We start from the raw sequence: 26,094 nt of genomic DNA on the forward strand, positions 1-26,094 counted from the left end.
TTATTCATGTGGAATGTCTGACGAAGAGAGGAACAGTTATAGTGGAATAGCCAGTGAAATTGTTTAATACGTGCCTGTAAACTGAAGGAGTGTATGGATAGTTCCACAGAACAAAGGAAAAGGGGACATATCACAAATATGAATGTTTTAGAGGGATCGGTCTGTTAGGTGTAGCTGGTAAGGTATATGGATGTTAATTAATTAAATTATGAAAGAAGCAGAGATTGAATGGGGAAGATCAGGGCTTAGAAGACGACAAATGTAGGTGATTTTTTTTAGCAAAAGGTAATTATGTCTTGGACTTTTATGGATTTGGAAAAGTCATATATAGTAGGGTGGTGTTGCGAATGAATGGATTAGGCAACGGTTCTCTTTTTTTCAGTGCCCGTATCCCTTGATATCTCAGAAAAAAAAAATAATCGTACCCCCATCCAATACAAATGCAATGCAAACTTATGAAAAGGATTAGTGATACAAACCTACCTTTGCTTTTTCATTGAAAATATACATTACCATGCACTGGCTATCAAGTCTCGTAACCCCAAGGAGGTTTTGTAGTCGCTTGGGGGTACAGGTACACCAGGTAGAACCACTGGGTTAGGGGGAAATCTGTTGAGGGCGGTCAAATGATTTTAAATGAAAAGTAGAACTTTTGTGAAGAAAGGGAATTGAGATGGCATTGTTTGAGAAGAAGGTACGTATGTTGCAGGGTTGTGTAATGTCACGACGGTTGTTCAATGTGTACATGGATGGAGCAATGTGTGAGGGAAACAATGATAGGAGCTAGTGAGAGTGGAAGGAGGTGGGAGCAATATCGAGATACATAGTGGTCTCTCAATCTTGGGTGGAAATTTGTTGTCTACAGATGATACTGTAATTGTAGTGGAGTCGAAGGAGAATCTGAATTAGGTGATGGTATATAGTTTGGGAGGGTATGTGAGAGAAGGATGTTGAAAGTAAATTTTGGGCAAAAGGTAATGAAATATACGAGGTTAGCACGGATTTGGTGAGGATTAAAGGCGAGGGACAAGTGTTCAACTTAATAATTAGGTTCGCATGTGAGAGTAATTGCCCTTGGGGAATGTAAAGTTTCATGTGAAATTTAAGCACCTGACAACATGGCAGAAAGGTAGAGCCTAAACTGGTTTGAGATGAATGGTGGGGGTTACGAGGATTGATAGAGTGAGAAATGTGGAGGCAAAACAGAGAGCAGAGGTGGAGAGCTGTCATGTAGGGTTGATTAAATAATACTGGGATGGTTTGGGTACATGGAAAGGATGATTTTATTACTAGGAAAGCAAATGTGGGGGGGCAGAGATGAATAAACTAGATAGGAAAAGTCGAGGGAAAAGAAAGGTTAGTGGAGAGTATTTGTGAATGAGAAATTGATACTTCTTGAAGGCATTTCTGTTTGTCTGGTTATCACAAAGGGATTTTATTAGGCTGGGAGGAAGACCCCATTGAAGTCTGTACTCGCCCCATGCTTAGTTTGATTGCCAACAAGTGGATTTTATCCAGACGAGGTTGCCGATCTTGATTAAGCCTTTGGCGTCTATATTCAAGTCTTATATCCATTCTCTTACCTGGCAGACATTTTATTCAACTCAAGAAAACTTCACTAAATCACAAAGGATAAAGAAACAAGTGTACATATTTGTACAATAACTTGGGCTTACCGGCAGCACAAACGTGGCGTTCCCGTGTGTTAGCATCAACAGCGACAGAGGGTGTCAACATGTTACACGGAAAGGGGCTGTGGGGTTTTACCCTACTTGGGGCACTGGCTATAACGGCCTGTGCTGGAGAGGAATTACGGGAGACAGATATTGCTAAGGCTCGTGTTGAGGTAAGTCGTAATATAATATATTACAGTGAGTATTTTTTGAGTCCGTTCCAAGGAGTGTGTTGTAGTGTCAGTCGTGGAAGCAACCCTGAATGCAACATTTTTATTTGTAATGATCTGGAATAATTCCACATAGTTTGATTATGTAATATAGATTTTGGTTAGATACCTCAGGTTTCAATTTTGAACGAAATGAACAAATATATTTTTTGTATTGGGGAACCCCGTTCAATTTACATTGTTTGCAAATCTGAGCTATCGCGGCGGCTTGCAATTGGTCAATTCAAGTTGAAGACCGGAGTGCGGAGTACGATAGTTCTCCATTCAAGTCATTGTGTGTTATGTAGATAGCGTCTTTCACCAAGTTCGTCCATACCCCCAGCCAACCCGATATAAGTTAAGGAAACCCATCCTAACCCATAGCTATGGGCTTTGCCACCGAACCCAGCACCTCGTCTAACTGAAGTACCTAAGGCTAAGCTGGGGGCTATGCTCCCCTCTCCCCACTGACTTTTCATATGGAACTCTTTAATGCCTAAAATGCTGGTAAACTACAGTCAATAAAAACAATACATTTAGGACTGTAGGGATGTGAATCAACTTGTCTAGTCAATACCAAAGACTAGGCAAGGGCTGCAAACTTGCCCCCTCCCAACCATATGTTGAATGTTCACTTAGAGTTTAGTATTATTATTAGTTTCATCAACTAATGACATGGCAAGTTAAAATAAGATATTTTACCAGTTTCCTTTAAACTTGTCAGCTGTATCACATCTTTGTAAAGCAGTCTTGAATTTTTACCTAAATGTTCATTCTTTATTAACAGAGCTGTGGTGGATGACGGCTGAACAAGCTCCCAGAGGTGAAGAAATTCATCAATGCGGACATCCCCCTTTTGTATCCTTTATTTGTATGCTTTAACAAAGAAGTAATATTTAATCTTGACTAGGATTGTTATTTAATTAAATTAGTTATGTACTTCATTGATTGGGGAATCTTAGGCAAGCAGTAGAGAATATGGAATTTAACCATTTGGGAGAGAAATATGGTGTACACTTTGGCAGCTGGCCACATTATTAGTGTTTTATATGTGTATCCATCTTTTATCATGCATTTTCTTTAGTAGATATCCTTTTGGTAGGTGAAGTTACTAGGCTTGTACTTCTTGTACATCATAGCTGCCTTGTATGACAAGCATGGAATATGTAGGTGTTCTTATTGACAACTTCACTTAAGAATAAAGAAGAGATAACTTGAGTGTTTCAGGAACTAATGAAAGCCAGATATGAAACCTAGCTGCAGGTTACTTTGAACGGACAATTTATAGTTTCACCCAACCAATGAATTTGACCTTTGAATTCTGCTTGGGGTGGTTGTTTCTTGCAGATTTGAATTTGGTGACCATGGATTTGGTCCTCTTACTATACTGTTTGGGATCAGGGTTGTCAAAACTGGGTCTCCTAGCCAGTAATGATACTGATGACTTGCTTATTTGCTTAAAGTTGTCTTTTCACAAACAATGATGACTTCATTCCATGTCAGTGACTACGTAGGGAGTGCTATTGTAGTTTAGAATTTTGTTAGGACCAATTCTAGACAGCCTAATTCAGATAGGAGAAAATTACATTCCTTATAGGGTTAGATGTTTTCTTAAGTGATGTGACTTGATGGGGATTATTAGTGTGCTTGAGCATTTAGTTCATACTAATGCCAGGTGATCTTATTTGGGTCTTCTGCCGCTACTTGGTGAAGAGTTAATGAACTATAGATTACTTAATCCCAAATTCAGATATTTTCACATTGAGTTTGTTAATGGCATTGTTTATAGATTTTATTTTTGATTTTTCTCCAGTGATGATTCTTGAGAAAAATATATTGTTACAATACTGTTTTTTTGAGTAGAAATTGTGGTTAATGTCCTTAACACACTGTAGTCATAATGTTAAGTTTAAACAAATACCAGGTGCTCCACCAGAGCTTGTTCTTCTGAACCGGTTTGATCAGGTAAGTTATGTGATAACAATAGTGTTAGTAAAGTTTTAAATATCATTGCAATGTATCAGTTTTTTAACTAAAATTATGATTTTACACTGTACATCTAATTATATAATGAATAAATGGTAATATTTCTATTATATTTACCTAGTTGTAGTGAGAAGGGATGGCTTTGTGTTCATGGGGTCCCTTCTCTTTGCCTCCACTCATCAGACTGCCTTAAATATGTTTATGTTGTTGGTCTGGATTATAGTTTTGCCCAACTTGTACTGTGGGCTTAATCACTCCTATACAATAATGATAATTTATACCTTCCATCACATCATCTTTAGTCTGATATTTGTTTGGTATATATTGTTATTCTTTAAAGGTTGTTGAGCGTGTTGCGTTGGACAAACTGAATCGTGAGGAGTGCAATGAACTACTCTTGAAGAAGGGGTTTTACAAGAAGTCTTCAGAAGATGAAGAGGTGCCAGAGGAGTATAAAGAAGGACCATATGTCTCAAAAGAGGAGTTGTAGAATGTAAAGTGCAATTTATTTTAATTTTTATTTAATTGAATTTTTATTTATTTTATTCATTGGTGGTAGTTATGGGAAAAAAATATTCAATATGGAGGGGTTGCAGTTATGTAAACATGACCAGGCATCTTAGTGAAGTGTCACGTGGAAAGGGTTTAACCATACGTGATGTGGATGATTGTAAATGCTTTGGTATGTATACATAATGAAACTCCATTATATTTTTTCTTGTTATTAAAGATTAATATTCAATATGCTTTTTTATTTTCTTTACTCTCCCAAATGAAGCTTATTTATAGTACTATGCAATTGGAAGGAATGATGCTTAAGTGTATTATTATTTTTTAATTTACTCTCTCTCTCTCTCTCTCTCTCCCTCCCTCTCCAAGACTTTCTTGTTATTCCTTTTATTCCTTTTAACATAAGTATTTCCATTAGCTCCTAAGGGGGTTCTAGACTGCCTTATCACCTGTCTGTGTAGGAATCTATTACCATTCAGTTGTGCTGTTCAATTTCATGCTTGAATTTGTCTCCCAATGTGTTCCCTGGTCTTCAGTTTGGTTTGTCTCCATGGTATTCCCAGCCACCAAACTTTTTTTGCACAGAGGCAATTTATATTTTGAGGTCCTTGGTAATACCTAATACAGGTAAACGTCGACTTACGATGGCCGCGACTTACGATTGTTCGACTTTACGATGACGACGACGACGACGATATGATAATTTAACCCCTTCCATACGGTGCCGCACACGTAGGCGTCATGAGGAGCAAGTGGATTCGCGACGCTGCCATATCGGCGTCTTGATTATATTTATTGTAGTTGCCCCTGTGTTTTTACATTCTCTCAAATGATTCATTATCTGTGGTTTTCAAAATTCGCGGGTGAAAGAGAGAACGATCGATATAAGCGGTGACTATATTTTATGATGCGAGTATTATTACGTTACGTCGTACGGCTGGCATTGGCTGCTGCCCGCGAGATTTAAGTTCCGTACTGAAAATACATATTATAGTGTTTGAATATGGTAAAAAGGATAAAAATAATTAAATAAACTACTGTACATGTTTAATAGGCTATATTCAGTATCTCTGGTGGTTAATATACAGGTAGGCTAGGTACAGTGACCACGGAACAGAGTGGGGATCGACTTACGATGAGATCGTCTTACGATGGCTCTATCGAAACCTAATGCCATCGTAAGTCGACGTTTACCTGTACTTGTAAATTATTTAACAATACCACAGTATACCAATGATCTGTTGTCATATTCTGCAGGTTATCAAAGTTCATTCTCAAAAAAAGGTCTTGGAGGCCTAGATTTTGGCATATATTGTATAGCCACAACTAGTGGTAAGTTCCAAGGAATTTTTCCATAAAAATTTCCTTGCAGTTATTGAGAATACAATTGAACTCGTTCCTTTTATGATTTGTCATGAATGATATAATAACAACTTGTCTAATTTTAATAACTGGAAACTTGCAGTGGTCTTTGGTCACTCCTGTAGCTCTAGGAAGAAACTGGGCTGTTTCAGTGTTGCATTAATGTGAAACTGTTTCTATACCACTGGCCAAAAGTAGTATTAAGGTGGGAAGCAATTCCTAGTTGTCAGCTATGCATGTGAAAGGAATACAGGCTAAAGTTGATAGAAATCTTGGGGCCCAGTCTGAGGACAAGGTATTAGCCCCTTGAGGCCATACCTCCAGAAGAAGGTGAAGGGGTTTACAGGTTTTAAAAATGGGCAGCAGGGAGAGGAATCGGTTCATCTTGCAGAACTACTACAAGTGGGTATCAATTGTTTGTCTCACAGTTCTAGAATTCCAGGACTAGTGATTCAGGAACCATAAACCAGCAACCCTCAGGTTCCTGGACCTTACAATATTCTGAGACATTTAGTATTTTCATACAGTTTTCACAATTTCATTTGGTTGCATCATTGATGGATCCATTATTCACCCAGTACTGCCAGGATATTTTGGGGTGCAGGACCTACCAACAAATATTCTAGATTTTGATAATTTCCAATAAGAGATTACTGCAGTAACTGGAAAGGGAAGTAATGGAGACAGCATGGGGTTGGATAGGACAATTGAGTGCACTGGTTATATTGTAGGAATCCTGCAGCCCCCCAGGAATTGGCCACTGCCACAGGTAAGCCTGTATATTAATTGGTGAAGAGATTTTAAGGAATTTTCTGGAGCGAGTGTAGGATGGTATAGTACCGTGTGTGGTGGCTACATCCAGGGCATTTGGTAATGTCAGTGCTGGGTGGTGACTTGAACTTAGCCATGCCAGTGCAACTCTTGCTCATCATGGGAATGACTAGATTTCTGGGAGTATGGTTAAGTAGAATATGGCAAGAGTTTATTTTTATTTTTTTTAAGGTTGTCATTTTCTTAATTGTTGGATGCCATGCTGTGGAAGCATAGTTAAATGTGATTCATACAAATTATTTAGATAGGGATAAGTTTTTGTGTTACATTTGGTTATGTGTGAGTGATGTTTTGACAGAATCCAAAGGGGTGATGATGATTATTATATATATATATATATTTGTATGGCAATGGATGAGATACAGGGATGACCAGTCATCCATGAAGAACTAAGATGAAAGGGGGGATGGGAATGGAGCGGTTGGGAGTAGGTATATGCCTTTTGACTGTGCTACCTTCCTGGTAAAGGGGGAAAAAGCCCTTGATATATAGATAGAAGTTTGTTGTCCAAATTCTGTCCCTACAAGTGGTTCTAGTATGTTTTTATTTGCCTTCATTATATGTGCCAAATATATGGCAAGGTATTTTTGGATTTTGTCCAGTGGAAAAGGTTAACCATTTTATTTGACTAGGTGGCTTAAAGTAGATATAGTAGCTCTTTCTTAGGTGAAGAGACTGAGCAGTGGTGATATCAGTAGCAAGGGTTACTTGTATTTGCTAAGCCACAGCAATTGGGTCTACCACAGGTTGTAATGGGGTGTAGTTTACCAGCAGTATCCTTTTGGGCCCTCTCACACCACTGTCATATGATATATTATTTATTTTTCTTATTATTATTGGCTCATGGATGACAGGTGATCACTGCATCTTGCCTATCGCCCTGGGTCAGAAACAATGCAGCAAGACACAGCGCATCCACAGCAAGGCTGTTGCATTTAATTAGTGATGCCCCCTCATGCAGGAACATTGAAGATAGGGGAGAAATACCTTCAGGCTGCATCAAAATATCATTCACACATAACCACTCCCTAACCTCCCATCTCCCACCCACTCCCTTCCATCCATCACAGTATCATCCATACACAACCATTCTCCATTCACCCATATCTTCTGCCTTCTCCTTTCTTTCCTCAACAGACATCCCTCTCTGCTCAATGCCCCTTTCACCCCATCCATCCATCTCATCCTCAGTTGCCCCTTCATGTTCATTCCATCCACTTCTGCCTTCCACACTTTTACTAATCTTTCTTCAGTCATTCTTTCCATTTGTCCAAACCATCTTAATACTCTTTCATAAGCATTTCAATACTCATCCAGGAGGAGCCAAGATGGGAGGGAGGGAGAGGTGGTGGATGGGAGTGGAATTATGCCTTTTGACTTTGGCTACTTCCCTGGGAAGGGGGGAAATCCTTTGGTATATGTATGTATATATGTATTATTGTTTATTTATTTGATTTTTTTTGTATTATTTTTTGTATTTATTTATTTATTTGATTTATTATTATTTATTTATTTATTTATATTTATTTTTATTGATTGAGTCTCTTTGAGATCCTGGTATCCCATTCTTAGTAGGGAGATGAGATGGAGAATTGCAGGACATCAGAGCATGATTCATGACAGGTACTGGATATCTGGGGGAGTTGAACTTCATTCCCTGTGCACTTTAAGATGATAGCTGTAGGTATATCTATTCAACTATAGTCCGCCATTTTAGGGGTCAATTCAGTTAATGAGCATATAATGCTGGTGAGGTTGAAGCACTACTTGGGGTTCATCTATTGTTGTAGTATGTGCTCCATCTGAGACAAATGAACTTGAAGATGTTGTATACCAAGTTATATACTTCAATTGACCAGTACCTAGTATGGAACCATCAGACACCAGCTGCCAGAAACATGTTCATAATCACATCACTCACTGTTCCATCACCAAACTGAAAGACAGCATACTGCTACATGCCAGACCCCTCGATATCCATCCCTCAGAATCCTCTTCCCCTTGAGAAGACAGAATCTACCTGACCAGATTATGATACAGTGACCATCCTGCCCTTCTAAGTTACCAGAAGAGGCTGGATGACAGCATCATACAGGGTCTAACAGATAAATCCGTACAACTTCTTATCACATGTTTTAAGATTAATATCTCGGGTTATAATGAACAGAGAGTTATGAAATTTTCAGTATATTTAGAAAAGGCAATAAGAACAATGATTTCATTCAATGTAACCACCTTCAGCTGTTATGACGCTTTCAACGCGTTTACGAAACTTGGATACAGCGTTGATGATCTCAGACTTTGATAATGAACCCACAGCCTTCTTGATGTCTGTCTTCAGGGTTGTTATACTTCTGTGTGGCTTGTCACATGCCTTGGCCTCAATTCGCGCCCAAAAATAATAATCTAAAGGGTTTAGGTCTGGCGAATTTGAGGGCCACAACTCTTTGTTCCAGAACTGCACATTTGACCCTTCGAGAAGGTTGGTGGTCCTCTTCGCTGTGTGGGCTGGAGCCGAGTCTTGTTGGAAGACAAACTGGTTGCCACTAGCCTTATCTTTCATCCAGGGTATTATTTTCTCTTCTAGAACTTTGCAATAGACAACGGCATTGACTTTCTCCTTGTTGAAGAAGTGAGTGAAGACGTCCCCCTCAGTTGACACCACACAGAGCACCATGACACTTGCTGGTTTCTTCGTCGTTGTCTTGTGTTGAACCTCTGAGGATGAGGAGGCTATCCAGCGATCATTCCGCTTATTGAAAGTCGCATCAACCGTGAAAATCTTCTCGTCGGAAAAAAACTTGATGACTGAGCCATTCGACTTCATCCAGTTCAACAGCTTTTGGCACCTGGTCAAGCGGATTTCTTTAATTTTTCGTGTCAAAAGATGTCTTTTTTCCTTGTGAGAATGAGGTTAATCCCAATTTCTTTAATGCTCTGTGAATTGTCATTGTGCTGACACCTCTCTTCTTTGCCAATGTCGATAATGGTAAGGCTGGATTTGCATTGACACTTCTCTTGAGACCAGCTAAAAAGCGAGGTGTTAGAATTCTGCCCCTTCTGGGCTTGTGAGCAGCTCGTTGGTCTTCGCCGGTCTCATCAAAACGTTTACAAACATCGTAAACAGTTTGTCTGGAGTATTTTAGCATCCTTATTATGGCGCTAGGAGTGTGACCCGCGCGACGAAGTTCGCATATGGCTGAACGTTTGGCTTGTTCCATTGCTTAATGTTTATTGCACCGGTGCTAGTATACAACTGGCTAAATTATTAGACAAATGGAAGTATCTGGAAACAATCAGAATTGCCATATGTTACTTTTTAAGTGCTTAAAACCTCTTCAAAGTTTGTACGGATTTATCTGTTAGACCCTGAAGATAACTGTCCAGGATGTAACACTTCACCCCATACTATACAATATATTATGGAAGACTGCATTGTACACAATCATGCCTCAGGGAGACAGGACTGCTCAGCCAGATAGTCTAGGAAACAACAACAACTGTTCTCTCCTGAATTTTTGCCAAGTCCAGAAGGTTGAAAATTGCTGGTTCCTGGTTCCAGAGATGAAAACCTCACTGATGGACTTGGTATAGCAGTGCTGGAGGTGTGGCAGAAGTCAATCACATACTTGTTGGAACTTGTTAGGTCCTACATAGCAACAGGGTTGATTGGAGTGCTAAACACTGGGATTGATCATAGACTTGTGACTGCAACACCCAGAGAGCAAGTAAAGTCATGAAGAACCCCAAGATGTAGTTCACTAGGAGTATGCAGTGGTAGTCCTCAATTAATATGAAATACTTTGAACCCTTGAAGTCCTAGAACTGTAGAATACTTTTAAACAAGACTAAAAGCTGCTGAGGAGTGTATTGGAGAACATCCATGGTTGAGAAGTGGTGTGGTGTTCATGAAACGCTGTAGAATATGATAGGCTGGGGAACTGGATCAATGCAAGATTCTTGGAATTGTAGGCTACAGCTTTTGAGAGAAGAGTTAAGGAGAAGTGTCAGGAGAAACTTGGAGGATATCAAGGACTCTTTTAATGCAAATGACTTCAGATGTGCTTACCGAGACCTAAAGAATACTTTAAATCTATGATCCAGTTATGTTGATGGGTAACTAATGTCAGATATGGGTGTGTGTGTGGCTTGCTTAGTTGAGTACTCGTTCATATATAGTTGACCCTCTGATTGGCCAACTTCCCCTGACTGATGTTTGTACGACAATTGCTGAATGCCATTGAGAAATTTCTGAAAGGTGGGGGTGAAGCCATGATCTGAAGGTTGCATGTGGTGCTGTAGGAAAAATAAATTGCCAGTAGTATGAGCATAGAAGGTACATAAGTTCAAATTAAAGTACAGAAGGAGGTGTTGTACCAAGCCATGGAAGTAAAATAATAAGAGGAGGCTCCTTGCACATGGTATAGTTCTATAGTGGGAGCTGCTGCTGCTGCAGTCATGTTGTCTAGAGCAGATGGACAGCCTCAATCTTTAATCTTTCTTCATGTGGAAATAAAAATTTGTTCAATAACTCTTCCAATGTTTATTTATACTATACAACAATCACTGGCTGAACTTGAATATGTGTAAATATTTTCATACTCATTCATATACAGTGGCCACGAAAAGTTTGGGCACAAAATTATAGGCGCCCCAACTTTCCCCTAAACTCAAAACATGCGAAAAATACAACTTTCCTCCCAAACTTTTCGCTATTTTTCAATGCTAGTGTTTGTACCCGTATTTAGCTGAGACAATACACACTATTTGGCAACTCTGTTTAGGCGCACTCGATGTCACATGGAGTCAGTTTCTAAACATCTCTCACGGAGAGTAGTCTTTTTTTTTGCGGTGGTCTCTGTTTTTGTGCCTTGATATCTCCGTAATGGGAAGTGGTAAAGAGCTGGAAAGAGACACAGTTGTTACAATCATAACCCTCAATAAGGAGGGTTATAAGTTTAAAGATATTGCTACTCGTGTGGGAATTGGAGTGCGTCAAGTGCAAAAGTGGACCAAGAAATTTCGAGACGAAGGAAGTGACATCATTCGTACTCCAAAGCATCGCTCTGGTCGGCCAAGGAAGATATCAAATCGTACTTCTACGGTTCTAACTGCCTCCTAATAACCGTAGGAGGCAGTTAGAACCAAGGCTATTTTCGAATCCAGAGTGGCCAGGACGGTTCCTATGGAGTGAATAGGCGAGTATATCTTCATCCTTCGATTTCTCCATCAGTTGGAAAGGCAGCTATTTCTGTCTTCTAAAACTGAAATCAGTCCTTTAGCACACAAATCCACAATTCCTCGTTGCCACTGTAGCAGTGTGTCGGTGAGGAAAGTTGAAAAACGGGGTCTTGCCTTTTGAGTTTATTAGCAAGCGGATGTAAACAAACAAGCGACGTCTAGAACGTCTTCGTATCAATGACTTGACATAAACAAAAGATGTCTACATAAGATTCAATTAGATACACACGACTAAAAGGTGCTGTATAGGATCTAAACCTATTACAAAGTATAAAACATATGAGAATCACATATATAAGGAATCTACAGCACCAGTATACAATTCTTTAACATCATCTACATGTATATAAAACTAATAATAAGACAATCTCAATTTACCACAGTGTTCTAGTTTCCTTGCTGAACATTCATTTCTCTTGCATCCATTGCCCTTCATCCCATCCATCCACCTCATTTTCCATTTATCTTTAAGATACACTCCATCCACTTCTACTTTCCACACTCTTATTGCTAGTGTTTCCCCACTTATTCTCAAATACATCTAGGCTCTTCCATTCTGCCTCCTTCAAATTCCAGTCTCCATTCCATACAGTGCCCGGGGGACAATCACTATCTTGTTCAATATTCTCTTTGCATTCACCCCTAGATCATATTTCTCATAAAAAAAATCTATATTTTTCTTCTATGAAGAGTCAAGTCATGACTAGCAAATTTTGGCCATTACAACTGACACAACCAAAAAAAAGTCTGTAACTAGAAGGCAATCACCATAAAAAATTTTTTCTATGAAATTGATCTCATTACATTCTAATTGTTGTTTTCTCACCATCATCCATGGGGGTCTGATATAACAATTATATTATCTATTAACAATAATAATAATAATGATAGCATTTTTATTAATGGGAACCATGAATTTTCATTACCATTTCACTGTAATTTTCATAAGTTTCATTATTATACTAAAAGCTTGAAGATTCTTCTAAGATCATTGAAATCTGCTTGATATGGTCAGTGGTATATAGAATATACTGTCAATAACCAACCATTATATAAGACCTCTTGATAACCAACACAACAGAGTTTTGTGTCATAAAATCTACGTCGGTGGATGGGCAAAAATGTGGTTCAGTTACTATCTAAACCAGTGGGTGGGGGAGTGAAGTCATTTGCTCAAAAATCATTGTTTATTAAGAATATGTACCAATTCCAAGAACAAGTATCTCCCATCACATACATGCAAAGTATATTTCTATCAGTTACCCCAACCCATTTGTTTCTAACCTAAACAATGCTAAGATATAAAAAGAAAAATATATATTTTCATAAAAATACAAGTAAAGTATAAATGGTTGTGTGGGTCTGCTGGAAGCAAAAAGGTTGAATTTTACAAGATAGTATGGAAACCACTGATTTAAACAGTATTTTAGGTCATCAGAATCAAGATACTTTTTCACATAACTATTTGTATGAAGAAAATAAATCTAATTAAAGTAAAACTTTTTAGTTCAAAAGAATAGGAAGGGTATATACATTTTTTCCAGTGTATGTAAACTTTTTCATTTGGAAATTGTCAACACTATTACTTTCTAATTCTTCTTATTATTTTGTTAATCACAACTCCTTGGATATATTTTCAGTTCTCAATTTTATTTGATTTCTTTAGACACCAAGTTTACATTGATTGCAACTTGATTCCATAATTGTATTGAATTTTCAATTTCTTGTTGATTTGATTCCTGTGAGCTTGATAAGGCGAAGTAATCATCTTCAGATGACTTCAAAAGGCATGAGTGAAGGACAGCATCATGGAGCCAAATTATGTTTTGTCTGTCTTGAGCTCTTTAAAATAGGTTTGAGCACAGAGATGTCTGCTTGGTGGGAGTGAAGTTCTACTGGTGTCCTTTCTGAGACTTTAGTGCCTCATCTTCAGCAAAGCTGAAAGTTAGACAAATAACTGTAATAAGATTGCTTTGTACATTAAATCCTTGGAAGAATTAAAGTTTTGGGTTGTACAGACTTAAAATAGTTGTGCATGGCTATAAATGAGGGTATCATGTCTATGTCAGCCTGTCAGAAATTATAGTGAAATGCATAATCACACACTAAATCAAGGTAGCATGGACATGCACATCACCTGTGGGATGTCTTACCTTGTTAAATGTTCTAGTACATCCATATGCAGCACAGTGAATGGTATTGTGTACAAAATTCTCACACAAGCAAACAAGTGGCCTAATTAAAATGACAGGATGCAATCATGCTGGTTAAGTCTATGGCCAAGGCAGGGAAAGGAAATTACTTGATGCTCAGAATTGACTGCCAACAGTGGTGGATCCAAAATAAAAGTTTTAGGGGATTAACCTGATTTTGTAAGTATTGATGACACTAGGTGACTAGGGGGAGGGGGCTAACCTGAATTTTGTAAATATAGATGGCTTTTAAACGTACTCTGTAGCACGAGTACAATGAATATGAATTGAAGTATATATTCCCACTGGATCTAGTTTCTTTCAAAATAATGGGCAAAATTAATACGTAATCTTAGATTTTTAAAAATCTATCCTTAGTAATGTGTCGAATATCCTTCCAATTATTCTCATTGAAGTGTTTTATTAAATGCTGGGGAAAAATGTGTATTACCACTTTCTGCCATATACTGATGTACATGAGGCAGGTTTCTTGGCCTATGCAATGAGGTAATGAAAGGACAATTTGGGGGGTTTCAGCCCCTTGGATCCGCCACTGACTGCCAATATGTTCCTCCTTTTAAGGCTTAAAATTTAAGCTATTTAACCCACCTGTCTTTACAGTTCTCTCGCACAACTTAAACATAGTGGTCAATGACACCAGTCAGTGGTATAACTTTGCTTCCTCTTTTATAAATTAGTATGACATTGGCCCTTTTCCTGTTCTGTGATACTCTGACGTACACTGTTTTCTCAAGATGTATCTTGTTTGTCATATGCAACGTGTTTATGATATTGACAGGGTCGGGTCGATTGCCGTCACACTCCTACTGAAGAACGAGTTTAATCTCTTCAGTCTATGAGCTCCCCCCTCTGCCTCAGGTGAATAAAATTGTTTGATGAACTCCATAACTAAATGTGTAAAAATCATCACAGCAAAGGGATTGACATCCAAATTCACAAGAAAATTATAACAATTGGAAAGTCATTCTGAGAAAACAACCTAGCCTCGAGAGACTTGAGCCAGACCTAGGTCATACAAAATTAATCTACATTTCCCCGCGAGTTGTTACATGGTTACACGGCAGATTTGCATTTGATTTGACCGACTGTCATTTTGACTTGCCTTTACATTTCAATTGAAGAAAACATATCTAATTCTAGCTGGCATGCATAAGACTGCCTCACATTGGCGGAATGACGTAATGCCTCTGTCCAGCATGGGGTCATTGCAGTTAGGGTGTGCCGATTCTATATATATATATATTTTTTTTTGACGATGCCGATTTCAGTGCAGATTCCTATTTACCATTAGTTGCAGATGCCGATACTGATGCTGATTCCACTTTATATAATTACGATATATTAGTTTTGAATATAGAGTAACTAAACTATGATTTTTACTTGCTTTATAATCTATGTAGATTTATAGACGCCAGTTGTTGAGCTGTTGGATGCTAATGATTGAATGAACTATGAAGTGCTTATTGACCACTTTATGATTACACTTATCAATGTATGATTGTATTATTTTCCCTCGGTTGAAAAACGCTAATAAAATACATGTGATACTATTTATAAAGATACCAGATGTTTTTAATTTAGCGATTTTTAAGCCTCCAAAGTCTACTTACAAAAGTTGTATTTTTGAATAACAGAGAAGAACTATTAAACAAAAAATCATAAAAATGTATTTACTTGTCAAAATACATTAAAAAATTCTTTATTAACGATTCGTTTGGATATAAATGGCCGATTTTTCTCACAAGCGGGTAAAATCAACCGAGCCCACGGATGCCCGGATGAATTACTTCCATATTACTTTCGTTTTATTTCCGTTGTAGAAACTTTGCTGTTAAAAAATACAAGAAATACAAAAATAGAATTAAAATTAATTTAGTATGCTCCAACTTGTGCTGTTATTTGAAAATTTTCTCTGGTCGTACGTCCTCGTGTCTGGAGATGTTATCACCTCTGCATAATATTTTCGAAAAGTGTGTTATGCCACTAGACGGCAGTGTAGGTTTACCACTACCACAGCATATTCCTAGCCAACTCGTTCCCTACGGTTGTGATGCTATGTGAAAATATAATAAAGTAATGATTATTTGGTAGTATTTCATATAGCACATAATATGCTGCATGGCCCTATACAACCGCCAGAACAATGAATAATAGGTGAATTACTAAATCGGGAATACCATTCTCAAAAAAAAAAAAAAAAAAAAAAATCACCATAAAGGTGCCGATTCCGATTAACCTGCACACACCTAGTTGCAGTAGCTAATACAAGGCAATTTTCTCCGACTATGCATTTTGAAATGTTGCAAAATGCTTCTTGTTACCCGGTTTTTATGGGATTAACCCATTCAACTCATGTTAGCCGGTTGTGGTGTAGATACGAAAAACCGGATATGGTAGGCCTCGCGCCGGCCCGTACATCCGAATATCATCTGATGCGGTTTGACCGCGCGAGGACTGACGTCATATTTTTCTGGTGTTTGATCAAACATTTTGGTGTTTTATGGTTTTTTGTTTTATTTGACCAAATGGCAAGAATCTTGTCATCTGAGTTTAAAGGGTTAAGATGATCACAGGGCGCTGTAGCATGAATTATGGCGTGTGTGTGTGTGTGTGACACCGACACGATCTAATGTAACTCATAACTGAGCTAATCCTCCGAGCATCAAGGATGGATACTCTGGTATTTAGATTCATTAGTCGAGATAATTATGGAGATTAAGCCAGAAGGTACGTCTTTTATGTCAGTCTTAACCTCGGTGGAAGGATTTTTTTTTTCATTAGTCCAAGATCATGAGCTAGGTTGTGAGATGGCATAATAAGATTATTCCGCGCAAGATGAAAATACAAGATCAAGACACGTGCTGTTTACAGGACGTTTGAGCAGAGGATTGTTGAGCGGTTTTCTATGCATGTCTTTGAAGATTGTTCAGGTCCAAGGTTACTGCGTCCTCCTGACAAAAAATTGATGTGCTTATTTTTCATATCTCGTTTCATTTAATCTAATAAATTATTATTGAATTATCTGTTTATTTATTCTTTTATGTTTGACTTGACGTCAACACTCGGAGGAAAGGCTCTTTGGTATGCGTATATCTTTTGATTTAATAAATTTCTCGTCACTATTTTTCTGTAAGCAAAATTTTGAGCAAACAGGCAATATTATTTGTGAGTATTTGATTTATTCATTTGTTAATTTTTTAGTATTTTTTTTTGGCGATAACTATCCCTTGTATTGTTGAAGACGAAATCACGCCGGTGTCGATTCCTAGAAGTTGTGACAGATTGAAGAGGAAACTAGAAAATAGTGATATTATTAATAGTGATCAGCATCATTTTAACATTAGTATTATGATTCGTGACGCTGGTACCTAGGGACATCCCGTCCCTGAAATGTTGACTGCATAAAATGTTGACAATCATCACTCCTATATAGACCACTTGTTGGACTGATATTCTGGACGTAGTGCATTTAATTTTTTTGACAGAAAGTAGATATCTATACGTATATTTTCCAGTTATTTAGGAAGACTATTATTGTGTGTTTTACAGCAAATGTATATATAGCTTGAATGACTAGTTTTACTGATTGAAAACATGCAACAAGAAACAACGATCATCGTGTCTTCCCATAAACCAACTCGGTAAGGAACAGTTTGTTGTTAGTGCTGTATGGTTCTTTGTCACCAATTAGCAAGGAATAAGGGTGAGGAGTTGTAGTGTGAAAAAGGTTTTGGAAGAAATGGTCGTTGGTATTTTGGGACCAGTCCGGCGACTGAGTGGCAGGTTCGAATATGGTTTTGGCGGGATTTGTAAATGGAACGGCGGGAAGATAATTATCAAACAACGTCCATCTAGCAGGATCACCAGTGGTAAACCTGTCGTAGTATAGTGACGCGCCGCTGATCAAAACCAGACTGACCGTCACACAACTTGACTTGAAAATTCGGGAATAGGATGCCCACGGGATTTTATAGTGATCCCGTTTGGTGGGTGATTCTGTGTATGAGTGTGTGTGGTTTGCTATACTCACTCATACAACCACAAGGTATGCAAACATATGTGTTATATGTATGCACATCCCGGTGAATGCACCCTTTCCTAACATTAGCAGTGCATGTAATCAATAATAATAATGAACATAAGAAATAAATTCAAGGGGGGGCTGACACTCCACCAGCCGACGCAATTCATATTCGCTAAGGTGGTTGCATAGGCGGCGCCAAGACCCTCAGATGTTGTCGGGGTCCCTCTCTTCAGAAAAGCAGTTGCGGGGCAATGCTGGAGGTAGTACTCTAGGGTGGCTGCAGTGATGGCATCTTCTTTCTTCGGGTGTTGGATTTCTTTTCATTTGCCAGAAACAACGGTCCTCCAGCCGCAGACGGAAGAGCAGTTTCCACTTTTCTAGGTGTGGAGCGAGGAAGTACAAGGTGGCTCGTAGTCGGTGACTGCCCTGTACCACCTCGCCCTTTCTGATACCTCTGCCTCCAGTCTAGCGAACACAATTCCATTAAACTGAGCATATGCCGTTATTTAGTGGAAAGATCAATAATGTAGTAGCCCAGTTTAGTGGATACATGTTCGCTAAATCAGGCGTTTTCCCGATATTACGCTAGCGAAAATACTCGATATTACGGAAAATTCCGTTGAACAGGGCGTCAACGCCTGATTTAGCGGAAAAATCTATTTAGCAAACTCTCTTGGCTTAATTTTATATATATATATATATATATATATATATATTTTTTTTTTTTTTTTCTTTCCCGCGGGCTTTACCAGCGCCGACAGTTGAGAGTTCGTTTGAGTAAAAACGACTTGGGTTACATTTTATTTATTTATTTATTCATTTATATATTTATTTATCTATTTTCAAATCTCGAAATATCAAATTATCTCTCCATCATATATAGCAAAGCTGAATGGTGAATTAAAAGATTATAAACCTATACGAATGTTAGACATCCTGTTAAAATGTTTTTAGAGAAGTCTAGATTTAAGTGAGTGAAGTCATATTCTAGTTATTCAAACAGGGGTTGGATATGTGAGGAAACCTAGTCCAATGTGATACCCTCTATAATCGGACTTCTACTGTATTAATGAAAATTTTCACTCCTGAATGAAGCTTAAACTCGGACCCACAACGCGGGAAGCTCACGAACATAACCATTACACCAGCAAACGTAATTCACCATAGTCTTGGATCACGTGCAAGGTAACCAGGCGTCCCGTATTATACGGGATCGTCCCGTATCTAAAGCATCTGTCCCGCGTCCCTTATCGACCCTCCCCGGGACGCGTTTTGTCCCGTATTTTCAAGATTTTAAACACTTCGCATGAAATTTTGAGAAAATGTTACATTTGACAGGTAATGTTTCAACATGTGTAATACATTGTTGCTTGAAACAAAATATGCAATGGGCACACCCCTTTAAAGCAAGTGGGAAAAAATGTACAAGTCAACGAAGCAGGTCCCTGGAGATGCGAATTTGTTTAGTGCGCTTCACATAGCCGGTACACATTTTTCATATATATCTCCAATTTAGGTGTCCCGTATTCCAGTTTTCAAGATCTGGTCACTCTGGACTCGTGATCGACAGTTATTACAATCCCGTATGAGACATCTATAGCTCATACGGATGTGTATTCACCTTGGTGTTTTGGATCACGTGTTGGACTCGTGATCGACAGCTATTTCCCTCCCGGAAGAGAGCTCAGAGCTCATATGACCGATCTATGGGTAATGCTATGACCTTTCACACACACACACACACACACACACACACACACACACACACACACACACACACACACACACACACACACACACACACACACACACACACAACTCCCCGCCCACAAGAGTCAGAGTAACGACCCGAAGCGCAGCGATACCGAAATAATTTCGGCCCTGGGCAGGATTCGAACCAGGTACTGCGAGCACCCCCGTACCTCGCAGTCCAGTGCTCTACCAACCGCGCCACCGAGTCGTGTATATAATATATATATATATATATATATATATATATATATATATATATATAATGATGATAATAATGATAAATTAGTAAATCAAATAAATCAGTCAAAAATTTACATTAACTTCTTACTTGGACCGATGTAGTGGTGGATCGGGAACCACTCTGGGAGACTTGCTGTCGGTGCCAGACCGTAGATCCTAGATATATAGATATAAATATATAGAAGGTGAGGAGACTAAACCAGGAGGCGCGTCGCTGCGGCCGAAGCCGCCACCTTTGCCCTATGATGCGATTCAAGGACTGTTGGGCAGGTATTAAGTCACTGCTGGGAATCGGAGAGGAGTGCAGGATTCGAACCCACAATTGAGCGGATGCGAGACCAGCACGCTTTTGATTACGCCACCAGCCAATATATATAAGAAAGAGAGATGGAAAGAAGCTCCCCTAGCGGTGGTTATCAGGATGGGCGTATAAAACACACTAAATGGCAGTGCAGCGAAAATATGTCAAAACGCTGCAGTCATCACAAAAACCGACATTATAGTTGCTTCCATTGGGAATCTCCAAAATTCGGAAATTCACCGTATTCGGAACGGAAAGTTCCAAAATCTGGGAAATTCAAAGTAAAGGTGCGTTTTGGTCGGTGCGATTGATTAGTTATTAGTCTCCTACCACAACCAGTGGCGGGTGACGTGCATCCTACTACCTGGCATCATATTTGGGTAAGCGCGTTGGCAGGTTCAGTTAAGACTGGCAGCACCATGTTTTGGAGCTCAAAGCAAAACAGCCCCATTAAAAAAAAAAATATATATATATATATATATATAAGAAATTCGCTAGTGAACAGCGACATGAATCAGATAATTTTTTATGACCGTCGCGCAGAGGATTCGAACCTACTGCTCTGATGTCAAGAGTGACTGACAATGGAGCCTCTTGGCAACAGAGCAGTTGGTTCTATTCCTTTGCGCGACGGTCATGAAAATGATCTGATATAAATATATATATATATATATATATATATATATATATATATATAAATATATATAAATACACACACACACACACACACACACACACACACACACACACACACACACACACACACACACACACACACACACACACACACACACATGTATATATATATATATATATATATGTATATATATGTATATATAACAGTAATAATAAAAAATAACAATAAATGAATAAACAAATATAATGAAATAGATAAATAAAATAAATAAAAATGAAGAAAAGGGTGCTCTAGATAATCGTTTGACGATCATCATTGAGACATGAACGATCATCGTTGAGCAATAAAAAACACCGAGCAAAACATACCTTAACAGAGGCTGTTTCTAGAATTCTGGTACATTTCCAAATTTCGCTCTTGTTCCGAATTTCCAAATTTAAGAAATTCCCAACAGAGGGAGAATCATTTGCACCTGCCATCATCTTTAGAAAATTAAGTCGGAACACGTGAAGGAATACCAAAATTAAAATCTATGCACATGCATACACAGTATTGGAATTAAAGGAATTTGTTAAGAATATACATAATCTCAAATTTCTGCGTTCCTTCATGTAGGGGTTTTATTCTTATCTCAAAATATAAATGTCCGCCTGCCCCCGGGCAACACTCATACAAAATTATTGTTCTTTTCCTTATTTCATCCCTTTTTTTCCATCTCGGAGTTATCTGTCAATTAACAAAATCTACGCATTTGTTTTGCCAAGGTTGGCAGGAAATATCTGTCTGTGCCACGTATCAACGGGGGACATGAGTTTCCCACTTGCACTAATGTATTTTTTTTTCACCATTAGTCACCATTGGACTAAATGTACAAAGTCATTTGCCATAAACTTCACATGAGCCTTCTAAATACTCTTTAATTTCTGTAACAGACAGACATGTCTTCAAAAATACCCGGAGTACAAATTGTCACCATGACATGACTCTAACATGTGTTTCGGCCAGAAGAGGCGATTTTATACAGAGAAGAAGTTGAATTGTAGGTCTCTAATACTGCAGAAGTAGAACGAAAGGTAGAGCTAGCATCAAGATACCTCAAGCTATTATATATTTCGAGTCTGATGTTTACGTTTTCCTTAGACATAGATCTCAGACTCCAAGTCTGTCCATATTGGATATATACATACGTGCACATATTTAGAAAGGTTTTAAACACCCTTACAAGGGGCCAGAACCATGCAATATTCTTTTATGATTAGAGACTAATTTCTACTGCTAATACTACTACTACTATTACTAAAAAAAAAAAAAAAAAAAAAAAAAAATTGGTCACATAACTTCTACTGTCCCACCTTTCTTCTTCCTTCCTGAAACCTCTCTTTAACCATCTCAGTGACTCCATCTCTTTCGGTTCAACGTCCTTAGGGACAGAAACCCATTTCTTGCAGCGCCGAAATACAACTGTAATGTATAAATCACCACGAGACCCACACGCATAGCTAAATCCTCCACAAACCCATAGTTTTACTGATCAAAACAAACCACTGATGGTTACTCGTTTATTGTAACTTTACTGCCTTACCTGAGGAGTTTCCGTGGGGTGGTTGGTCCCTTTTGAAGCATCGACTGAATTCGTTCCTGAAGTTGACCGTGTAGGAACCGTACACGAGTGGATTGACGCAGCTGTTGCTGACAGCCATGATGAAAAAGGCGTTCTGTAGACGTTTGTCAACGTTCAGGGCTCCCTCGTGGTCAAACGTATACCTGGAACCGAAGAGGAACGAACGTTTAAAACCGATAAACGTCAAACAGGCTAAACTCGAATTGAACTGAAATAGAAAATAAATGAAAGCCTGATTCCTCCTGGAGTCGAATAAGCGGCGATGGTGTGTTTGCCAACTCTCTCTCTCTCTCACTCTGTCTCAAAAAAAAAAAAAAAAAAAAAAAAAAAAAAAAAAATCCCAAGACGACAGAAGGTATTAAGAAAGACGAATAAAAAAGGACTTCTCATGCTGGAAGAGAAAAGAGAGAAGCGACGTGATGATGATATTCAGATCAGAGAAAATATCGAAAATTGAACAGAGGACTTCCTGCCATGGGGCGAAAGATCAACAAGAAGTCATAGTAATAATTATAACTGGAAAAAATAAAGGTGTTAGGTAGTACACCTTTCCACATGAAAGTGTAGATTTCTGGAAGAAGTTAGATAAGAATATAATCCAGGCCAACACCATAGACGAATGACAAAGTTTGATGAGTGGAAGTAGAGAGATGGGACGTCATTATCAAAATTCCAATCCCGCGCGAGACATAAGAAATAAGGTCAAAACTCACAGACAAGGTTCCACTGGGAACAATGAAGAGACGATATCCTTTTAATGTGCTTGTTCACACAAGCTTGGGTGTTTAGTCATTTTTATATTTTTTACATTATTCAGAAGAGATGAATACTGTATACACCAATTACATTATCACCATTCCCACGCATTGTGAGCGGTGTCACAATCATCACCCAGACTCTCTGTCGCCTACATATCCGCTCTAAACAGCTGATTTAGCATTTTGGCAGCCGAGCGCATTAAGGCCCACGAGTAGCACGCACACGGACATACGAACACACACGATTGATGCCATCAACGGCAACCCACACAACACACGACAACACAGTATTAACCAACCCTTGCCCCCTAGATATGTTTTCCCAATATGAGGAGGGATGCGGCAGATGGAAAAAGCCATGTAAGAGGCCGCATTTCTCCTTAAAGATTATATTAAAGGTGACAGATGGCACCTCAGAAATTTGCGTTCTCAGCACTTCCTGCCACAAAAAGCAGGGGTAGAGAACGAGGAGCGGTTGTCGGTGATAGACGTGCTTAGTGTTATCAGTGTACAGACATTGTGTGTGAACTTTCTGTTTTGAAAATAAACCATAGAAAATCAAGACTGCGGTTTGTAACCCCAGGGTGGTACACAAGTGGCTACCTTGGTGACTGGAGACCGGCGGCAGCGGCACACTCACGCCCGGAAGAGAACCGCCGTCCTCCGCCAAAGAACCAAACAAGCGGTTTCAATACATGCTGGAAACGAACAAAATAAAAATTTCCACCCATACGCTTACACAGGTCTAGACAGTACGAAAATGAAAGAAGACACTAACCACATAACCATGACCACATACGGCGTCCAACACCATATGAAAGCCAGGACGATGATCACAGTCATCCGAAGAGTTCGGGATCTTGCCCTCTCGATGTTACTCATGTCACTTCGCCGGAGTCTCATGCGCCCTCGCCCGACGTCGTTCTTGTAAGGGTCACCTGAGGGTGGGTCGGAGGAAAGAAAAAATTTAGATAAATCTTCGTATAATCATTATTTAGCAAATGTTCCTGTCAAATAACTGATGATGGGTAACTGGGGCATTTATTTAACCCTTTGGTTGCCCTGCCTCTCTCATCTAAATAAATCCGTTTGGAATGAAAATTATACATCGACCGTGGGCAGTCGATGAGTTAAATGAAGAGGAAAAAGGGGTCACTGCTATCCCTCACCCACAACTGGAACGATAACACTAGAAAAATGTTCCAAGGGATTTGATTGGTAGTTCCAGTATACAGTACTTTCTATGTTGGTACTTCCAGTACCAAATCCTTCATAAGAAAAAGAGGGAAAAGATGAAGACATTTCTGATTTGACATCCCTGATTCAACATCTCTGGATCTTGTTCGTCAATATTCTGTCACAGGAAGAATAATCTAAACTTAACCAATCTAAAAACTGGGCGAAACATTCATATTGAAAATTAAGGGGATGGGATCTATTGCATTTTTCCCTCTTTGGAGCTACCATCATATGTTTGATTAAATGCTTCTCCCATAAAAATGGACTTAAATTAATGAAGATGTTGATTGAATCCGAGAGGATGTTGATTTTGAACATTATGTGGAAAAGAGGCGCTTGTTCATCGACTCCTCAAATGTCATCCTGAAATTGGTCCTTTATATCAAATCTTCAATCTTTCAATATGTCAATAATCTTCAATATTTCAGTATGAAAAGGCAGATTACCTTTCTACTGAAAAATTACATAGTCCCAACTTATAGTGTTTCAGTGATACAAAAGAGTTTTTAACTTGGAAATCTTACCTTTGGAGTATTTGGATTTTTGCGATATGTGGCAGAGGATTCTGAGGTACACGAATATGATGACGATGAGAGGCATGAAGTACATTGCAGCGAGGCAGAAAATATTGTAGGCCATGAGTTGCTTCTGCGTCGAGAAAAAACCGAACGACACACATTGTCTGAAGTTGGGGAAATTGGGGTGGCTGTCTACATGGAAGATGACGCTCTGCAATGAACAAATACACGAAATAAGCAAATATATGAGAGTACCGAGACAGAAATCTGGAGGCAGGAATAACATACAAGGTGAACTCAGGATAGAATATCTAGAGAAAGATGTCAGGGTTTTTACATGATCACAGAAAGTATAGGTTAACGGAAGAGATGCGAGACAGCTAAAGACGTATAGAGCTAAACATGAACAGTGACGAAAATGCGGAAACTGAGTATAGACGATATCAATATGCCTTAATGGGTATGTGGAGTAACGAAGATGGATAAAATTAGGGATGAAAATATAAGAAAAATCACGTACATAGTGGGGACATTAAATGAGGTACAAGAAAGAAGACTCTCTTGAAAGAAGAGTCTCATGATCACGTCATGAGAAAGAACGAAACATAATTGAAGAGAAGAGTGATGGAGGTTAAACGTGGGGGATAGGAAAGGGCAAGGAAGACCGAGATCAATATGCCTTAATGGATATGTGGAGTAACGAAGATGGATAAAATCAAGAATGAAAATATAAGAAAAATCACGTACATAATGGGGACATTAAAGGAGGTACAAGAAAGAAGACTGAATCTTATGATCACGTCATGAGAAAGAACGAGACACATTTGAAGAAAAGAGTGATGGAGATTAAACGTGGGGGATAGGAAAGGACAAAGAAGAGCGAGACGGAGGTGGATGGAAAGCGTGAGAAGATTTGAAACAAAGAAAAGGTGTCCATGACGGGTTCAGGTGAAGAAAAAGAGCAAGAAACCTCGACCCC

At 38.8% G+C, this 26,094-nt stretch overlaps 2 protein-coding genes across 3 annotated transcripts in view; one reads left to right on the plus strand and one right to left on the minus strand.

Moving 5' to 3' along the window:
• Positions 1-1,670: 1,670 nt before the first annotated feature.
• On the plus strand, positions 1,671-4,610 carry LOC143025552 (selenoprotein M-like). Its single transcript, XM_076185418.1, has 4 exons — positions 1,671-1,846; positions 2,670-2,740; positions 3,778-3,847; positions 4,209-4,610. The coding sequence occupies exons 1-4, from the start codon at positions 1,736-1,738 to the stop codon at positions 4,356-4,358; spliced, it is 402 nt and encodes a 133-aa protein (XP_076041533.1). The 5' UTR covers positions 1,671-1,735; the 3' UTR covers positions 4,359-4,610.
• A 9,001-nt stretch (positions 4,611-13,611) lies between these two features.
• Positions 13,612-26,094, minus strand: part of LOC143025553 (adipokinetic hormone/corazonin-related peptide receptor variant I-like) — a 31,220-nt gene continuing 18,737 nt past the window's right edge. Inside the window, exons 4-8 of one of the 2 annotated variants that reach the window (XM_076185419.1) lie at positions 25,122-25,326; positions 24,137-24,296; positions 22,562-22,743; positions 20,130-20,197; positions 13,612-13,750 (exon numbers count right to left, since the gene is read on the minus strand). In XM_076185419.1, the coding sequence (XP_076041534.1) occupies positions 13,742-13,750; positions 20,130-20,197; positions 22,562-22,743; positions 24,137-24,296; positions 25,122-25,326 (624 nt within the window). In that variant the 3' untranslated portion in view covers positions 13,612-13,741. The remainder of the gene's footprint in view (positions 13,751-20,129; positions 20,198-22,561; positions 22,744-24,136; positions 24,297-25,121; positions 25,327-26,094) is intronic. The other variant, XM_076185420.1, reaches the window with a different exon arrangement.

The sequence above is a fragment of the Oratosquilla oratoria genome, chromosome 5, assembly GCF_046742065.1.
Source record: "Oratosquilla oratoria isolate Oo_2021 chromosome 5, ASM4674206v1, whole genome shotgun sequence".
Taxonomy (NCBI): domain Eukaryota; kingdom Metazoa; phylum Arthropoda; class Malacostraca; order Stomatopoda; family Squillidae; genus Oratosquilla; species Oratosquilla oratoria.